This window comes from Oncorhynchus clarkii, chromosome 23 (assembly GCF_045791955.1).
Source record: "Oncorhynchus clarkii lewisi isolate Uvic-CL-2024 chromosome 23, UVic_Ocla_1.0, whole genome shotgun sequence".
Lineage (NCBI taxonomy): Eukaryota > Metazoa > Chordata > Actinopteri > Salmoniformes > Salmonidae > Oncorhynchus > Oncorhynchus clarkii.
In genome coordinates this window covers 22481217-22502068 of record NC_092169.1, presented here as the reverse complement: position 1 = coordinate 22502068, position 20852 = coordinate 22481217, and the positions used below count along the sequence as shown (strand labels likewise).

The following is a 20852-nucleotide window of genomic DNA, read 5'->3' as shown; positions in this document are numbered from 1 at the left end:
CTGAAGTGTGAAATATGATCTCTTATATTCTCTATTTTCAAATGGAGAGTATTTGTACGTGTACTGTATATGCTTGTAATCTGTTTGTCTTTATCTCCCTTCAGGCAGTCAAATTAAAATTTCCAAGCTGGCCTGACAGGGCAGATGTGGAATTGGAGCCGTGCAACTCCTGGGTATCTTTTGTCACTCAGGGCAGTCCACAATCCAATAAACCTTATCTTAATCTACCTGGAGCTGGCACAATATCAGCATGTGAATTTATTGAAGACTTGCATTAGTTCCCCAAACTAACGCCTAACACAATCTTCTGGCATGCAAAGACCCAGGTTTTAATCCAGTCAGACATAAGAGACAAACACACCAACTGTAGGACAGATACAGACCAGCAGATGGTGATATTGTGCTTTCCTATGGTTACAGAAGACCTCAACCTGACAAGTCTGAAGTGGTTGAAGAATCAATCATCAGACAGAGCCGATTTCACCGGTCATCCCTCAAACCTAATTTATACATTAAAGCCTATGGGTTTTGTTCAACCTTTCACTACTTTACTGCTGGTTTAAAATACTGTGATATTACTATTGTATTACTATATAACATTTTCCCAGTGCTTTAGCTGTATCCTTTGGTCCATTTCTTCAGAATGAATCTCTGCAATGACAGAATTTGACACCAAACCGCTGTGATGACTGATACAAGGGCTTGATCAATAAAGTTGAACATTTTATTTCAAAGCTACTTGCACAACAATAGAACTCCAGTCATTTATAAATCAGTGCACAATACAGCAGACACACTCAAATCATACAAGTGCAGGAACCCAGAAAACAATGTTAAGTTTTTTTTAGAAAAGACACGAGAAAAAAAAAGATATCCATTGTTCTTGCGATTTCTTGAGCCATGCCATAACAGAGCTAGGCACACAAAGTACAGGAAGGAGAAACAGACACAGTGAGAGCAATTTAACCTCTGGGACTTAACTGTAAAATTACTTAACAGACCATTTCATTGAACTAGTATTTTTCATGAACAATATTGATACTATAAACAATCAAGCACACACTCCCTTGCTGCTACACACTGTTAGAATATCAGCCTAAATATAAACAACAAGACATGAACATTCCGCTTGGCACATTCCATATTTGTTTTGAGATTGCCAGAGGAGTACAATACGGCCTGTTGGGGAGATAATACACATGGCTAGTACACTCCTAGAACATTTGTAGTCAGTCACTGAAGGTGTAGGATTTTAACACGCAGCATTAGTATATTAGCCTAGTGAATGCTGCGTTCACCATTGAGCACAGCCATGGTCAGTCTGGTTTAACCAGACTATTAATATATTACTGTTAATAACAAACTAATATGATGGCGTTTAAAATCACCACATTACCAATCACAGAAGGGCCTCCATACTATAGGGCTGTTGCAGTGACGTATTATCGCCACACCAGCAGTCAAGAACGCAGTAAAATTCCACGTGACAGTTGAGTAACGGTATTCTCCTATTATGCACTCTGGACAAGCTTTGGTAGTAGCCAACTCACTAACTACCATCAGGTCCTTAACGGCCTGGTACTCAGGGCTCTATTGTCCCTCTAACCACTCTGATATCAATGCAAATGCATCAAAAATCACATCAAACACTCATCAAAACGGTGTCATGCTTTTTAAAACTCACCTCACTGTGATCGATCAATTTGAAGAAAGAAGTTCAACAGCAGGTTGAAACAGAGTGTAAAACATGGTTGTTGTGGAAAAGCCTAACAATGAAATGGACAGTGCTTTCTATGGTGATTATTAATTCAAAACATCCATATGCATATTAGGGCATATGCATAGGCTTATAAGACCAAGCCTGAAAAAAAAATATATATATATATATATATATATATGATTGTGCCTTATACAATACATAGCCTACTGCATATTATACGTGGCAGAAAACCATAAAACAAATCTGATTTAGGATGTCTTTGGTACACATGTCTAGCCTAAAATCCAAAATTTAAAAAAAATTGCTTAATCCCCTTTGAGTGTGGACTGTATTATTATGCATAGGGGTTCATACCTCCAACACTAGAGGCGCTATCTCAAATAGCTCATTTGTGTGACTACATGTTCTATGGTCAACTTCCTGTTCACATGTGGTCATGGTTACTAATCTGAGGTGAGCACAAGTTCCTTATTTTTCCCCTTGAAAATAAAAAAAATTGCACTTTACATTTTATGCAATAAAACTTTTAGGTATGAATGTTCAAAATGATAATTTTGCACTGAATGGAGGAGACAATAACGTGTATTTTGATACTTTAGCTGCAGTCCTATGTTGAGCTAACCTTGAGATTTAGCCAACATTAGCACACGTGTCAGTTGTCTCAATGACCTTGGGGAAAGTCTTCACATGTGACAATTTGCCCCAGTATACATAGAACATGCTCAAAAAACATTGTGATATTGTGTAATCAGCTCTGATAATAGTATTAAATGTTACTGTAAATGGATTATCATATATACATATAGTTTAGAGCAGCAGACATATCCCTGGACTTCACAAAACAGACTCTGGTGTGTGTGTGTGTGTCTACTAACACACAACATGCCTACTGTATGAGACAGTATATCCACACACAACTCTAAATTTGTGACAAAGTATGAAGTAGTGTTATGAATTGCATTGTGGCAACAAGAATAGTAGACGGGAAGGTGGGCGTGATAAGCCTGTAATGAATCTGTAATTGCAATGAGGAAATGTGTTTTTGAAGGAAGGAAGGAAGGAAGGAAGGAAGGAAGGAAGGAAGGAAGGAAGGTTAGAAATGATAAAAGAAAGACAGAATGGCAGCACACGACCTGGCATAATGTTAAAGGCAGTGAGGCAGGTGAAGTTGCAGAACAAATCAAATCAGGAGTACAGAGAAGGATTTTGCCATAAATTACCATATTCTGACTAGGTATTGTCAAAGTTTACCAGAGAAGAAGTTGAAAGTTAGACAGCCATGCCAACAACCGTGGTAGGCTATACAAAGCCACGGCAGATTTTTTCAGCTGATTTGGAGATGCAGCTTGTTCAGTATATTATTAGGTCAGCTGACATTTATTTTGGTCTGTCGCCAAGTGAGGTCAGAAGACTTGCCTACCAGTTTGCTGTGGCACACCAGCTGAAGCTTGCGCCAATGTGGGCAGAAAAGGAAAAGGCCAGCTCGGAGTGGTTTACAGGCTTCTTAAAGCAGCACCCAACGCTGTCGCTGAGAAAGCCAGAGGCAACTAGCCTTGCCAGGGCAAGTAGCTTCAACAGAGAAAATGTTAATGCTTTCTTGGACAATGTCGCAGAAGTGCAACAGAAAAAAACAAATTTGGACCAGGAGACATATGGAATGTCGATGAAACTGGGGTGACCACTGAACATAAACCTGACAAAGTGGTGGGCAGACGTGGATTCAAACAAGTAGGATCACTGACCTCCGCTGAAAGGGGAACCCTTGTCACACTGGCCTGTGCTGTCTCAGCCACAGGGAATAGTATACCTCCATATTTTATATTCCCCGTGTCAACTTCCACAATCATTTCCTGATAAATGGGCCACCTGGCAGCAAAGGAGGGGCAAATCTCTCTGGGTAGATGAAAGATGTGCACTTTGTTGACTTCCTGAAACATATAGTCAAGCATACGAGGTGCTCAAAGGAGAAGCCCTGTTTACTCCTTTTGGACAACCATGAGTCTCATCTGTCCATTGATGGACTCAATTATGCCAAAGAAAATTGCATAATTATGCTGTCATTCCCACCCCATTGCTCTCATCGGCTTCAGCCCTTAGACAGGTTTGTCTACAGGCCACTAAAGAGGCACATCAACACCACGTGTGATTCCTGGATGAGGAACAATCCCAGGAAGACAACGTCAATTTATGACATTCCTGGGATTGTTGCAATTGCCAATCCTCTGGTTGCAACACCCTTGAACATCCAGGCTGGCTTTAGGGTGGCTGGGGTACAACCTTACAACAGGGATGTATTTCTGGAAAACGAGTATGCGCCATCCTACATTACAGATCACCCCATTCAGAACCCAACCCTACCAGGCCCCAGCACCAACCCTGCCAGGCCCCAGCACTATTCCAGCTCTGCCAGGCCCCAGCACCAATCTGCCAGCACCATTCCAGCCTAGCACAAGCTCAGACACAGACCTGCCCAGTTCAAAATGTGGATCTGCAAAGAACAAGAAGGCAGCTAAAAAAATAAATATATTGTAGAAGAGTCATCAGATGAAGAGTGCTTCTGCCTCATCTGTGTGGAGCCATTTTCAAACAGCCTGCCAAAGGACACTTGGGTGAAGTGTGTGAGATGCAACAAATGGGCCCATGATGCTTACACCTCAGGCCAGGCAATGTATGTGTGCCAGAACTGTGTTTCTGAAGATGAGTCTGATTAGTCAGATACGGATGTAGGCTGTTACAAAACTGTGCATTAGTGTGTTTAAACACCAAGTCTGTTTTGCTAAGACTTTAAACATTTAAGCAATTTATCTGCATAATTGAATAATATGTCCCTGAACAAAGGGGGGGGGGGGGGGGGTCAAAATCAAAAGTAACAGTCAATGCAGCTGGTGGCAACACCAGATACTAAAGTACTGCAGTGCATCTCCTCCTCATGGACTGCACCAGATTTGCCAGTTCTTGCTGTGAGATGTTACCCCACTCTTCCACCAAGGCACCTGCAAGTTCCTAGACATTTCTGGGGGGAATGCCCCCCCCACCTTCCGATCCAACAGGTCCCAGATGTACTCAATGGGATTGAGATCCGGGCTCTTCGCTGGCCATGGCAGAACACTGACATTCCTGTCATGCAGGAAATCCCACACAGAACGAGCAGTATGGCTGGTGGCATTGTCATGCTGGAGGGTCATGTCAGGATGAGCCTGCAGGAAAGGTATCACATGAGGGAGGATGTCTTCCCTGTAACGCACAGCGTTAAGATAGCTTGTTGTCATTGCAGGCACAGTCCGATGATGCTGTGACCATCCACCTCGAAATTGATCCCGCTCCAGAGTACAGGCCTCGGAGTAACGTTCATTCCTTCGACGATAAACGCGAATCCGGCCATCACCCCTGGTGAGACAAAACTGCAACTCGTCAGTGAAGAGCACTTTTTGCCAGTCCTGTCTGGTCCAGCGATGGTGGGTTTGTGCCCATAGGCGATGTTGTTGCCAGTGATGTCTGGTGAGGACCTGCCTTACAACAGGCCTACAAGCCCTCAGTCCGGCCTCTCTCAGCCTATTGCGAACAGTCTGACCACTGATGGAGGGATTGTGCATTCCTGGTGTAATTCAGGCATTTGTTGTTGCCATCCTGTACCTGTCCCACAGGTGTGATGTTCGGATGTACCGATCCTGTGCAGGTGTTGTTACACATGGTCTGCCACTGCGAGGCTGATCAGCTTTCTGTCCTGTCTCCCTGTAGTGCTGTCTTAGGTGTCTCACAGTACGGACATTGCAATTTATTGCCCTGGCCACATCTGCAGTCCTCATGCCTCCTAGCAGCATGCCTAAGGCACGTTCACGCAGATGAGCAGGGACCCTGGGCATCTTTCTTTTGGTGTTTTTCAGAGTCAGTAGAAAGGCCTCTTTAGTGTCCTAAGTTTTCATAACTGTGACCTTAATTTGCCTACCGTCTGTAAGCTGTTAGTGTCTTAACGACCGGTTCCACAGGTGCATGTTCATTAATTGTTTATGGTTCATTGAACAAGCATGAGAAACAGTGTTTAAACCCTATACAATAAAGATATGTTTAGTTATTTGAATCTTTACGAATTATCTTTGAAAGACAGGGTCCTGAAAAAGGGACGTTTCTTTTTTTGCTGAGTCTATGAGTTCATGCCAGAGAACGTTTGATTTCAAAGTTCAAAGTGAAGTGGTCTTGCCACTTAATGTGGGCTCTGACAGCATTATTGTTTTGATTGAAAGGCATGATTTTCCAGATTCTCTAGGCATGATTGTTTTTATTTTGAGTTCTTTAATTAAGTTAAATTTGGTTTTGAATTTGAAATTAAAATCATTATTTGTTAATAATCCAATGTGACAACTTACCCGACGTAGTGTGACAATTTACCCGCTGATGGGGCAAATTGTCACAAGTGCACACTATTTAACGGTCTACAACTCCGTACTGAATGAAGTAAGATATGAAGACGTAATGAATGCAAAATATATGCCCAAGATGTCCTTCTTTCATTTGCTATGACATTTATACCATAAATGCTCTGCCCTAACATATGTTTTCATAATTAATTGTGTGGCACATTCCCTTTAGCTATACAGAATATCTCACCACCATGCATTTCTATCTCCTCAACCCTCTCCTTTATTCATTTCTAGAGCGTGCAGAGGGGCTGTCAACAGTTTAGTTAAATATGTTTCGTTGCGAAAACATGTTAACATTGATGTTAACGAACCGATTACATTCAGTTTCCCAAATTCAGCACTGGGTAGCTGTAGGAACTGGGTTGGCGAGCCCATGGCATAGAGTTTGGGTGGAATGTCACCTGTCGCGCAGCAAGAGCATTCTCCTCAAACTGTGGGTGATGCATGGAGCAGCTCATATTAAGTGAAGCTCTGCTCTTAAACCGAAGTACCAGGCATCATTGAAAAACACACCGTCGAGAACGCGCCAGGCCTCCATTCGCAATTCGAGTGCATACAGATGGTGTCTTTTTCCCCCTGCGCATTTGATAATGGGCCATTCTAAATCTAAACTCATTTCACATATTAATAAATATTAAATTGAGAATAGTCTGATGGGTGAAAATATGATCACTTGATGAAAGAACAGCTGTGCAGCCTGAGGCAAGGAACAGAGCGCAAACTGGTTTGCGACTTTCAAATCATAAATAGCCTATAGTCACATCACGCAGGCCATATATGTTTTGATTCATACGGTTTGCATCATTCACAACTAAAGTTGCCAAATAACTCTAAATCTAGCATATACAGTGCCTTGCGAAAGTATTCGGCCCCCTTGAACTTTGCGACCTTTTGCCACATTTCAGGCTTCAAACAAAGATATAAAACTGTATTTTTTTGTGAAGAATCAACAACAAGTGGGACACAATCATGAAGTGGAACGACATTTATTGGATATTTCAAAGTTTTTTAACAAATCAAAAACTGAAAAATTGGGCGTGCAAAATTATTCAGCCCCTTTACTTTCAGTGCAGCAAACTCTCTCCAGAAGTTCAGTGAGGATCTCTGAATGATCCAATGTTGACCTAAATGACTAATGATGATAAATACAATCCACCTGTGTGTAATCAAGTCTCCGTATAAATGCACCTGCACTGTGATAGTCTCAGAGGTCCGTCAAAAGCGCAGAGAGCATCATGAAGAACAAGGAACACACCAGGCAGGTCCGAGATGCTGTTGTGAAGAAGTTTAAAGCCGGATTTGGATACAAAAAGATTTCCCAAGCTTTAAACATCCCAAGGAGCACTGTGCAAGCGATAATATTGAAATGGATGGAGTATCAGACAACTGCAAATCTACCAAGACCTGGCCGTCCCTCTAAACTTTCAGCTCATACAAGGAGAAGACTGATCAGAGATGCAGCCAAGATGCCCATGATCACTCTGGATGAACTGCAGAGATCTACAGCTGAGGTGGGAGACTGTCCATAGGACAACAATCAGTCGTATATTGCACAAATCTGGCCTTTATGGAAGAGTGGCAAGAAGAAAGCCATTTCTTAATTAAAGATATCCATCAAAAGTGTCGTTTAAAGTTTGCCACAAGCCACCTGGGAGACACACCAAACATGTGGAAGAAGGTGCTCTGGTCAGATGAAACCAAAATTGAACTTTTTGGCAACAATGCAAAACGTTATGTTTGGCGTAAAAGCAACACAGCTCATCACCCTGAACACATATCCCCACTGTCAAACATGGTGGTGGCAGCATCATGGTTTGGGCCTGCTTTTCTTCAGCAGGGACAGGGAAGATGGTTAAAATTGATGGGAAGATGGATGGAGCCAAATACAGGACCATTCTGGAAGAAAACCTGATGGAGTCTGCAAAAGACCGAGATTTGTCTTCCAACAAGACAATGATCCAAAACATAAAGCAAAAATCTACAATGGAATGGTTCAAAAATAAACATATCCAGGTGTTAGAATGGCCAAGTCAAAGTCCAGACCTGAATCCAATCGGGAATCTGTGGAAAGAACTGAAAACTGCTGTTCACAAATGCTCTCCATCCAACCCCATTGAGCTCGAGCTGTTTTGCAAGGAGGAATGGGAAAAAATGTCAGTCTTGATGTGCAAAACTGATAGAGACATACCCCAAGCGACTTACAGCTGTAATCGCAGCAAAAGGTGGCGCTACAAAGTATTAACTTAAGGGGGCTGAATAATTTTGCACGCCCAATTTTTCAGTTTTTGATTTGTTAAAAAGTTTGAAATATCCAATAAATGTTGTTCCACTTCATGATTGTGTCCCACTTGTTGATTCTTCACAAAAAAAATACAGTTTTATATCTTTATGTTTGAAGCCTGAAATGTGGCAAAAGGTCGCAAAGTTCAAGGGGGCCGAATACTTTCGCAAGGCACTGTAGGACCTGTTTCAAATGATCACTTTTACGCTAAACATAGCCACTTCATATGTGCACTCGCTCCGGAATGGGAAAAATATCATTTTCTACATTATTTAGCAAAGCTCAGTTATATTCTTCTCACTATAAAATAATATAAAATAATGGCACGGCACTTAAGCATATCTTGTCAGCTAAATGAACAAGCCTATGGCATGGCGCATAGCCAGATAACATACTGTAGGCCAAGTCATATTCTGTTCTTCAGAAATACATTTCTTTAGAACTGACTTAATTAAAAAATGGCTTTATTGTGATGGTGTATATTAAATTGATTTACTATAATTTTTTAAATGTAGATGTTCCAAAGGCGCGCATCAACGGCTTGTATGCCTGGAGGCCCGGAGACGCTAAACGTGTAATTGTTAATTAACGTTATTTTGCATGACAATAACCAGCTGAAAAAATGTCATGACTGCCAAAGCACTACCCACACATACAGCTTTTTGAACATCGTTTACTTGTAATTTACTTATTTACTCCCATTAACTTGAAACCACCTTAACGGTTCTATGACACCAGGGTTGGGTCAATTTGAAAAATTGAAATTAGAATTGTTAACTTCCTGAATTGACTGAATTGAAATGAAAACAGCCCCAACCCTGAAGGACACACCTGGTTTGGAACACAGCACTAGGTCTAAGTCCCAAATGGCACACTATTCCCTTTAAAGTACACCTCTTTTGACCAGGGCACACAGGGGAAAGGGTACGATTTGGGATGCCACCAATATGTGCTTTAAAACCGGTCCTATGCTCTAAACTGCACCTGTTGAAGTGAAGTGTTCACTGGAAACACTTGACAATGGCACAATAACAACCATCATTCAACTCTACTGACACACACTGAGTGCGGTTGCATGCACACACACTTGTTATATTCTTATTTTACTTTGCAGTTGCAATTGATTAAGTTAAAATACTTTTTAGCCCATCCTCAATCTTGACTTAAAATGTACCATGTATTATAACATAAAAAATTCAAAACACACCAACAGAAAATCAGTTATGCCTAAATGTACACAAACCATCATACAAAACATACTTATAACATAGCAATGTTCAGAAATCATTTAAATTAAATAAATCAAGTACAGGCAATCACACAATCAAGCGCTCTTTCAGTGTTTATAAAACACAATATAACTTGTTTTTTGCTGATTTTTTGCTCCTAAAAACCGTAATACCATACAGAAACAAGTCAGCTTACTGACTGACGGTCAACAATTAAATCAACAGAATAACCAAAATATGACTCATCTCTTTCAGGGTGAAAGTGCAGCAAATTAATTTAGAAGTTTGTCACAAAATAAATAGGCCTACTTTAGGTACTAGAAATGTATTCAGTTGATACACTCATCAGCCAGTTTATTAGGTACACCACCCCGTTCACAAATATGAATCGTTCATTAAGACAGTGAGTCACGTGGCCATGGCTTGCTATATAAAGCAGGCAGACATCGAGGCATTCAGTTACTGTTTGATTGAATGTTAGAATGGGCAAACCAAGTGACGTCAGCGACTTTGAGCATTGTATGATTGTTGGTACCAGGGGCGCCGGATCCAGTATCTCCCTCCAGGACAGTGTATAGAATTGACCAAGAATGGTGCAACAAACACGTGATAACCAACACTGGACATTTGAGGAGTGGATAAACATCACCTGGAACATGACAGTGAGTTCAGTTTATTTGAGGTACCTGCACAGTCTCCAGACCTCAACCCTATAGAGCATCTATAGGATGAGATGGAACGGGCTGTTGTTTCACAGCATCAATGCACCGCCGTCCAATCTGCAGCAACTGCGTGACGGCATCGGGTCAGCAGGGACCAACATCCCTGTGGAACTTTTCCAACACCTTGTAGAATGCCCCGAATAATTCAGATTGTGCCTAATAAACTGTCCGGTGAGTGTATGTTATATCTGAGGGGAGCTATTCGTATTTAATAAATCAAGCTACAGTTGTGTTGCTATAGTTACAAACAGTAATGACAGGCGGAGGGGTTGAATAGAGGATGGGAGTTTCTGGTTGGTTATGACTCAGATGTAACAACTGCCCAACACACACCCTTTAGTGGTTCAAGTGCTCAAGGTAGAAATAGCCTCCAACTACAGATCTAGGATCAGATTATCCTAACCCCAATTCTATTTCGTGTGATGATAAAATGTATATTATCTGACCCTGCATCAGCGATTAATTAGGGGCAACTTCCACCTTTAGGGTATTTGGGGGTTATTCTTTGATACCTACACGGCTGCCTATCACTTGACTCACACACAAATACCACAAGTCTACATTATGTAATTTACACAGTTCATCAACAGAGTATCAGTCTCTGACGGCATACTGCATGTGGGTGTCCATGGCTAGTCTGTCCATCCACTAGTCTTCCCACTGGTGGCGGAGGTTGCGATGACTATGGTTCCCAGACAATCAAAGCAGAGCAGAAAGTGTGATTGGCCAAGTCTCTCAAGGTGACTAGCTTGACTAGCTTGACAGCCCGAATGTGCACACACGTATACACATGCTCGCCTACATACACACAAATCAGGCGTGTGTACTGAACGCACACACAAGCAGCAGTTTGGCAACAGTTCTGCGGCAGTACCTCTAGCTGAATCCCTGGTCATATCGGCCCTGGATCATCATATTCAGTAAAGGACCAACCTACAGTACAGACAACACAGATTAATGAAAACATTTACATTAAAACAAAGTCAGTTGTTGGAAACATAAGGGCCTACTATTAGGTAAGATACTGTATACTGTAGCTATAGCATTGTTTCATTGAGTGGCCTGTCCTCTTTGAACTGTACCCCCCCATTCACTTTGTACTGTACCACATCCCCCTCCCAATCCTCCATTCACTTTGTACTGTACCACATCCCCCCCTCCTCCATTCACTCTGTACTGTACCACATCCCCCCTCCTCCATTCACTTTGTACTGTACCACATCCCCCCTCCTCCACTTCACTTTGTACTGTACCACATCCGCCCCTCCTCCATTCACTTTGTACTGTACCACATCCCCCCCTCCTCACTTTGTACTTCACTCTGTACTGTACCACATCCCCCCCTCCTCCATTCACTTTGTACTGTACCACACCCCCCCCCCTCCTCCATTCCACACTTTGTACTGTACCACATCCTCCATTCACTTTGTCCTCCATTCACTTTGTACTGTACCACATCCCCCCCTCCTTCATTCACTTTGTACTGTACCACATCCCCCCTCCTCCATTCACTTTGTACTGTACCACATCCGCCCCTCCTCCATTCACTTTGTACTGTACCACATCCGCCCCTCCTCCATTCACTTTGTACTGTACCACATCCCCCCTCCACCATTCACTTTGTCCTGTACCACATCCCCCCCTCCACCATTCACTTTGTCCTGTACCAACACCCCTCCCTCCTTCTGCACTATTCCTACAGGACTAACTACATACAGAGCAGCCTGACGGAATGTCATTCATTTGATTTAATGTCATGTTCTAGTTCTGGAACCAGTGAGAATCTTGGACCTCAGAGCTGTGAAATCTCATTTGATGTTCTAGAAATGTGTGACTCAGAATGACTCTGAGGTAGTCATGTTCTAGCTCTGAAATCATTGGGTAGGTGGGATCTTCGGTAGCCTGGTCCAGATATGTTTGTGCTTAGGTTTACCCAACTATGGCGGTCATGCAAGATATAACAACAACAGTCAGAGGTGTTGGCTTCAGCAGCACATACAGATACCAGGCTAGATCTCCCATAAATACTATCATAATATTCCACCCGTCTGTCCAGTTCCAGTACCTCGTGTGGGTCTCCCAGTGCCTCCCCCAGCATCTTCTCTATGTTTCTCATGACTGCCACCTTCTGATGGGCTCTCAGTGGGTTTTCTATCCTCTTGGGCGTTGGCGCACCCTGGGGGAAAGATAGATAATTTAGTAAGGACAGAACATCAAATTCCATTTCTATGAGTAAGGATGTGTCGTGGTGATTCAAGTTTATTTAAAATTACTAGTGAAGAAAAAAATATATATCCCTCAATGCAAAATGATTCATTTCACCAATATTTTGACTAACGCTGCCTCCTTCGGGGTGCCACAACATTTGTTGACATGAATGTAGTAAAGGTGATACTGTCAGTGATATGAGACATGGTGACATATTTCAGTGAGTTCATACACAATATATCCAAAAGTATGTGGACAGCCACACCCGCTGATGTCATGTGTATAAAATCGGACACACAGCCATGCAATCAATCTCCATAGACAAACATTGGCAGTCGAATGGCCTTACTGAAGAGCTCAGTGACTTTCAACCTGTTCACCGTCATAGGATGCCACCTTTCCAACAAGTCAGTACGTCAAATTTCTGTGCTGCTAATGGTCTAGGGCTTTATTTCATGGTTTGCGCTAGACCCCTTAGTTCCAGTGAAGGGAACTCTTAACGCTCCAGCATACAATGACATTCTAGATGATTCTGTGCTTCCAATTTTGTGGCAACAGTTTGGGGAAGACCCTTTTCTGTTTCAGCATGACAATGACCCCGTGCACAAAGCGAGGTCCATACAGAAATGGTTTGTCGAGACTAGTGCGGAAGAACTTGACTGGCCTGCATAGAGAACTGTCCTCAACTCCATCTAACACATTTGGGATGAATTTGAACGACGACTGCGAGCTAGGCCTAATTGTCCAACATCAGTGCCCGACCTCACTAATGCTCTTGTGGCTGAATGGAAGTCCCCGCAGCAATGTTCCAACATTTAGTGGAAAGCCTTCCCAGAAGATTGAAGGCCGCTGTAGCAGCAAAAGGGGGGACCAACTTTGATTTTGGAATGAGATGTTCGACGAGGAGATGTACACATACTTTTGGTCATGTACTGTACCTTGTACCAGAAGTTGACAGTAATGGTCACGCCACCACTCAGCAGGGACTCAATGTGGTGCCACCTGAGTTAGCCGTGAAAAGAAAACAGAGCAGGATTAGCAGATCATTTACAATGTCACCAACAGGTCAAACTATCAAGTCAGGTTCCACAATGCCACAATGTTGGCATTTCAACGACAGCATCCTTAGTGAGAAAACAGCATCATACACGCTACATAACATCTCTTACAAATACAGGGCTTAGTTACAGATACCCTCACATTGTGACTGTGGGGGGGGGTTCTACTTAGCTAACATATATCATTGTTTTAAGATGGTCATACCAAGGATCATTTACCTATTTGATGTGGAATTTTAGTACCCCTTTAGGTGTTAAAAATAAATATTAAACAATTATTTGATGAAACGTTGAATTTGGCCATACTGCTACTAGCCCACAGAACTAGCCCATAGAAACACTTAATTAATGGAAAAAGTAAAAAAAAATGTTTTAAAGTGTCTGTCCTACAATGCATTTGGAAAGTATTCAGATCCCTTCCACTTTTCCACATTGTGTTACGTTACATCCTTATTCTAAAAATTCTGATCAGTCTACACACAATACCCCATAAATAATGACAAAGAGAAAATTGGTTTAGACATTTTTTGCAAATGTATAAAATACAAATACCGTATTTACATAAGTATTCAGACCCTCTGACATGAGACTCGAAATTGAGCTCAGGTGCATCTTGTTTCCATTGACCCTCAACATGTTTCTACAACCTGATTGGAGTCCACCTGTGGTAAATTCAATTGATTGGACATGATTTGGAAAAGTTACATACCTGTCTATATAAGGTCCCAAAGTTGACAGTGCATGTCAGAGCAAAAACCAAACCATGAGGTCAAAGGAATTGTCTGTAGAACTCCAAAACACTATTGTGTAGAGGAACAGATCTGGGGAAGGGTACCAAAACATTTCTGCAGCATTGAAGGTCCTCAAGAACACAGTGCAGGGATGCAAACTGGTGAGGGCCCAAAAAAGGTGACATTTTTTTTGTTGTTGCACCGAAACAAGAAAAAAAAAGTCCCTGCTAAGGGGAAAGACAGGCTTTATCTAATTAAACAACAAAGAATATGATCTACATGCTCAGTCTGTGTGTGTAAAATGAAGTGGTTAATGTGAACCTAACTCACCAGAAAAAAATATAAGGAAAGCAATCCAATGTTATTACTTGCCTAGACTTTACTGCAAATGACACTCAAGTCTGGAGAAAAAACAATACACTAATATTGCAGTCAGCCATGACAGCCTTTATAATAGAATGCTTGTGACCACACACATCTAATTATTGCACTTGGGAAAAAAACTTCTTAAAGTAGAAATAGAATGAAACAAACATATTTTTGCTCTATTATAGTGGTCACAATAGTATTCATTGATCAAGTGCACAAGGCTACAAAATAACATTCACCAAGTAAAACATGTAATAATCCCCCACTCATTCACAAGTGGTACTGTCAAGTTCAACACAACAAAAGCAATATCAGAACAGATCGCCAACCATTTCAAATTCCACCGTACCTTCTCCAGAATGCAATCTGGTTTCCAAGCTGGTCATGGATGCACCTCAGTCACACTCAAGGTCCTAAACGATATCATAACCGCCATTGATAAAAGACAGTACTGTGCAGCCATCTTCATCGACCTGGCCAAGGCTTTCGACTCAGTCAATCACAGCATTCTTATCGGCAGACTCAATAGCCTTGTTTTCTCAAATGACTGCCTCGCCTGGTTCACCAACTACTTCTCAGATAGAGTTCAGTGTGTCAAATCGGAGGGCCTGTTGTCCGGACCTCTGGCAGTCTATGGGGGTGCCACAGGGTTCAATTCTCGGGCCGACTCTTTTCTCTGTATATATCAATGATTTCGCTCTTGCTCCTGGTGATTCTCTGATCCACCTCTACGCAGACGACACCATTCTGTATGCCTCTGGCCCTTCTTTGGACACTGTGTTAACTAACCTCCATTCGAGCTTCAATGTCATACAACAATCCTTCCGTGGCCACCAACTGCTTTTAAATGCTAGTAAAACTAAATGCATGCACTTTAACAAATCGCTGCCCGCACCTGCCCGACTGGCATCACTACTCTGGACGGTTCTGACTTAGAATATGTGGACAACTACAAATACCTAGGTGTCTGGTTAAACTGTAAACTCTCCTTCCAGACTCACATTAAGCATCTCCAATCCAAAAGTAAATCTAGAATCGCCTTCCTATTTCGCAATAAACCCTCCTTCACTCGTGCTGCCAAACATACCCTCGTAAAACTAACTATGCTACCGATCCTTGACTTCGGCGATGTAATTTACAAAATAGCCACCAACACTCTACTCAGCAAACTTGATATAGTCTATCACAGTGCCGTCCGTTTCTGTCACCAAAGCCCCATATACTACCTACCACTGCGACCTGTATGCTCTTGTAGGCTGGCCCTCGCTACATAGCCGTCGCCTAACCCACTGGCTCCAGGTCATCTATAGCACGATACAGCAGGTATATTTCACTGGTCCTCCCCAAAGCCAACACTTCCTTTGGTCGCCTTCCCTTCCAGTTCTCTGTTCTACAATGTGCCAGCAGCAGAGCATGAGACCCTTTGTTGGCATAATTGATCTCTTTTGGGCAGAGTACACCTGGCATACCCCTTTTTATCCACTGTATTGAAAAAGTGAGAGCGTTTGTAACCACCTCTATAGTGGCAGCTACACTTGATCCCTGAATCCACTTGTTTTAACAAGCAACGCCTCATTTTCACCTAATTCTCTCATTCTGAAAATTAACCACATATTGTAGATGGAAAACATTAGTTCACAGATAGTAGCTAGTTAACTCGTCAACATTTCACAGATTGCGTTAGTTGCTTACTGGACGCTGGCACTATAACTTGAGGAATGGCAAAGAGTCGTAACGTTACACCAGTTAAGACTATAGTGAATTGGTTAGGTTACAAATGTTAGCTCATCTGATGTTCTAATGTTAACTAGCAAAAGTTAGCTGTCTGACTTTATTAGCCAGCTAATTTTCACACCATAAACTCAATTATAAAAATAAAAAAATGTATTTGACCTTTATTTAACTAGGCAAGTCAGTTAAGAACAAATTATTTTTTTCAATGACGGCCTAGGAACAGTGAGTTAACTGCCTTGTTCAGGGGCAGAATGACAGATTTGTACTTTGTCAGCTCGGGGATATGAACTTGCAACCTTCGGTTACTAGCCCAACACTAACAACTAGGCTACCCTGCCGCCCAACTTGATCAGTTAAGTTATAGCTAGCTAACGGAGAATTTGATCCAGCTAGCAAGATAACGTTACTTAACGCTAACAATACTTGTTCCACCACACTTTCTCCCTCACCTCAAACTTTCCAAATGCCAGTTGTTTTTCAGTTACAGCTCATGAAGTACTCTTCATCACCTTCTCACCCCTGTCTCTATGGTCAGGCTTCTCACCTACCTCTTTGTTATTGTTCAGGGGGCGCGCTGCTGTAAATGGCAGACTGCCTTTCTACTCTCTGCTGCCAGAGAATGCGCTGATGCTGTAACTAGCAAATTGGTTGCTCTTCTCTCTTCAGTCGCGTGCTGCATTCTGCTGTTATGTGAACGATTGGCTGAGCCTTTGATACAGCCAGTATTGCTCCAAATGCACATCACTCATTCGCTTATAGCCAGTAGACCTCAGATTGGGGCGAAGGTTCACCTTCCAACAGGACAACGACCCAAAGCACACAGCCAAGACAATGCAGGAGTGGCTTCGGGATAAGTTTCTCAATGTGCTTGAGTGGCCCAGCCAGAGCCTGGACTTGAACATCTCTGGAGAGACCTGAAAATAGCTGTGCAACTATTATCCCCCATATTTAAACAATTTTGGGGCTCTAAAACTACCTCCCTATACACTGAGTGTAGAAAACATTAAGGACACATTCCTAATATTGAGTTGCTACCACCCCTTTTGCCCTCAGAATAGCTTCAATTCGGTCGGGCATGGACTCTACAAGGTGTCAAAAGCGTTCCACAGGGATGCTGGCCCATGTTGACTCCAATGCTTCCCACAGTAGTGTCAAATTGGATGGATGTCCTGTGGGTGGTGGACCATTCTTGATACAAACGCCAAACTGTTGAGAATGAAAAATACAGCAGCACTACAGTTCTTGACACAAACCGCTGCACCTACTACCATACCCAGTTCAAAGGCACTTACATATTTTGTCTTGCCCCTTCACCCTCTGAATGGCACACATACACAATCCATGTCTCAATTGTCCCAAGGCTTGAACATCCTTCTTTAACCTCTCCTCCCCTTCATCTACATTGATTGAAGTGGATTAAACAAGTGACATTGATAACGGATCATAGCTTTCACCTGGATTCACCTAGTCAGTCTATGTATTGGAAAGAGCAGGTGTCCTTAATGTTTTGTACACTCTGTGTATACTTCCATTCATTTTTTTAACTGGTACTGGGCTACCTACAGACGAGTTTGGTGAGGCTTGTGGATGTCCATAGAGGGGTCACATTAGTGTGTACCCCAAACTGTTAGGATGCTACAAACAGAAGTGTTTGTGAAAGTCTCACCTTTCCATAATATTATTTTTTAGGCCAAATCGCTATTGAGAGTTTCGGGATGTCTCCTGGTCTGACAAACACCGCTGTAGTTCGGCCACCTGCCACTGCAGATGTGGAAGGCCGACATTGGCAGATGTGGCAGATTGAGACTCAACCCATCTCTAGCTTAGACAGATTTTGATGTGGATTTTTTTATTATGCTATTTGATTTCTGTGGGGGGCGTGGACATTGACTCTAGGTGGTTATTAAACAGCTCTTACCAGTACATGGGGATGTAAAGAACATCTCCGGGGCCGACCACAGTCTCATAGCCCACTACATTCTTGAAGTTGGGAAACCTCTCATAGTCAGGGTTCTCAAAGTCAACCTAAAAATGGCCAAATCAAAATTGCTGTTAGTTGGATTAATTAAAAACAAAACAGAAACAGTTGAGAAACAGAAAATCCATGCATATCAAATAAAACAGTGTTGTGTGTGGCATATTCCACAAGCCTTCTTACCGGTTTCAATTGGGACTACAATGGAAATAAGTTATACTCAATCATTTTTTTATGCATTGTGTCCACGTGCGGTTGATTATATTTTTAAATTGTCAAATACATTTTATCAAAAAGTAGGGGTTACCTGGCTCTGCCTGTCACATGGGTGGTGAACGGGGAAGGGGTAGAGACACTCAAACTGGTCCGGAGGGAAGAGGATACACCTTTTGTAACCTTTGATTTGTGCAAAGAAGTTCTGCTGCTCGTCGTAATGGGCTGGCGTTACATTGCCTACAAACATTGAGCAGATCACAAGATTATCAATCCGTCTATGCAAGTGCAATGCTCTTAAGCTAATTTCAGCTGATTTAAGGTGAGTGGATTTCTTTCATAACGTCCTTTCCACAAGGCCTTTTACTGCATATTGAGACAGTAGTTCACTCTTTCCATCAGCAATACATGGCACCCACATGGAATATATTATTTATATAATTTCCTTGTCTGACATGACTAGGGAAATCACCTGCTAGTCATCATCCCCATGCCTCGAAGCCCCAGAGTCCCTTCCTTACCCTCCATTCCCTCACCCGCTACACGTACAGGTCTATACCCGCAATGCCTGTATGCCCGTTAGGTCTCTGCTATAGGGCTCTTACCCTCCACGCCTATGAGCAGCAGGCTGGAAGCGAGGTGGCCCCAATTCTTCTTGCTCTGCTGCTTGGTGATCCAGCTATCCCCTGTATCTATAGGCCGCAGCTTGCCAGGGTCCCTAATAGCCCCTTGGTCCCGTATCCTAGAAGCACTTCCTCAGTCCCCTCCACAGGTTGGCATTTAGTGGGATGACTCATGTACTGGAGGAAGCTCTACAGGGTGGTCACTAGCTGGCACAGTCAAAAAGTTATAGAATCTGATTTGAAACATAACCCTAATCCCAATGCAAACCTTATACCCAAACATAACCTTAAATGAAGACGAAAATTGTCATTTTAGTTTAAGATTTATCCCAATAAACGTCAACCTACGTCCATTCCTTACCCTCCATGCCTATGAGGAGCAGGTTGGAGGTGAGCTGGCCCCAGTTCCTTTTGCTCTGCTGCTTGTTGATCCAGCTCCAGTTGAAACCCAAGAAGTCCACCACGATCTTCCTGCCCACGGTGTCGTTCAGGGTCTGCTGCAGGTACACCCTGGGAGGATGAGTAGAATTCAATAGAATAAGCCCATCTGCGGAGACGGAAATGGATCTTCTGTTTTGCACTTATTTTCAAAAGAGCACAGCTACTGAGAGCTGCAGTACAGTGCCCCTGGAGTTAGTTGTGGAGCATAATGTGGATAGATACACAAAGATAGGATAAGACTGATAAGACTGTCCTTCATGCAACTAATTGACCAACGTCGGTTCAATTATTTGAATTCCATTTCGTTCTGTTTTTTTTTCTGTGAGCTCAAAAGGCGCAGTTTATCTAGAGATAAAATCAGATCAAGCCCAAACTGTGCAAAACAAATGTAATAAACACAACTAAAATATTTTATGAAAGTAAAGTTAATGTTACTAAATGATGGTTAATAAGTGATAAGCAGTAATAGACAGTCACTACCATCATGGGACTTTTAATTGCTTTATTCTGTGTTGTTACAGCATTCAACCCACATAATGCATAGCGCATTTGATGTCTAAAAGAATTATCAAAACCAATTTTTTATTTATCGTTGAACCAACCTTAAAAAGCATTAATCGTTTGATTTGGACCAAACTTCTTCCTACCAATGAGTAAGACATAAGGAGGCCCCTTACACTTCAGTGTTGTGATGCAAAAATTCTAGCAAAATGTATAGCACATATAATTAAAATTGTATTGTCGGACATTATTCATTATAAATCAGACAGGTGTTTTACATGGACGATACATAGGATATAATATAAGTACTGGAAACAATAGAACACTATTGTCAGCTATTCATAGCTGACTTTGAAAAGGCTTTTGATAAAGTATGACTGGAGTTTATATATAAATGCCTGGAACATTTACATTTTGCAGAATCTCATAAAATGGGTTAAAATCATGTATTGTAACCCTAGGTGTAAAACAGTAAATAATGGCTACTTCTCAGAAAGTTTTAAACTGTCGAGTGGTAAAACAAGGTTGTCCACTATGGGCATATCAATTTATTATGGCCTTCGAAATGTTAGCTGTTAAAATCAGATCCAACAATAATATCAAGGGGTTAGAAATCCATAGTTTAAAAA

General features: G+C 42.0%; 2 protein-coding genes across 3 annotated transcripts in view; one reads left to right on the top strand and one right to left on the bottom strand.

Annotated features, from left to right (window-relative positions):
* The window catches only part of LOC139381258 (1-phosphatidylinositol 4,5-bisphosphate phosphodiesterase epsilon-1-like), a 46600-nt gene extending 45862 nt beyond the window's left edge, over positions 1-738 (top strand). Inside the window, exon 32 of the mRNA XM_071124727.1 lies at positions 105-738. The gene's annotated coding sequence lies outside the window, so the exon portion shown is untranslated. The remainder of the gene's footprint in view (positions 1-104) is intronic.
* Positions 739-5993: 5255 nt separating this feature from the next.
* Positions 5994-20852, bottom strand: part of LOC139381446 (hypoxia-inducible factor 1-alpha inhibitor-like) — a 30703-nt gene continuing 15844 nt past the window's right edge. Inside the window, exons 3-8 of one of the 2 annotated variants that reach the window (XM_071124987.1) lie at positions 19643-19791; positions 18753-18898; positions 18389-18495; positions 13517-13580; positions 12436-12546; positions 5994-11303 (exon numbers count right to left, since the gene is read on the bottom strand). In XM_071124987.1, coding sequence (XP_070981088.1) covers positions 11247-11303; positions 12436-12546; positions 13517-13580; positions 18389-18495; positions 18753-18898; positions 19643-19791 — 634 coding nt within the window. In that variant the 3' untranslated portion in view covers positions 5994-11246. Of the gene's footprint in view, positions 11304-12129; positions 12547-13516; positions 13581-18388; positions 18496-18752; positions 18899-19642; positions 19792-20852 lie in introns of those variants that run through there. The other variant, XM_071124986.1, reaches the window with a different exon arrangement.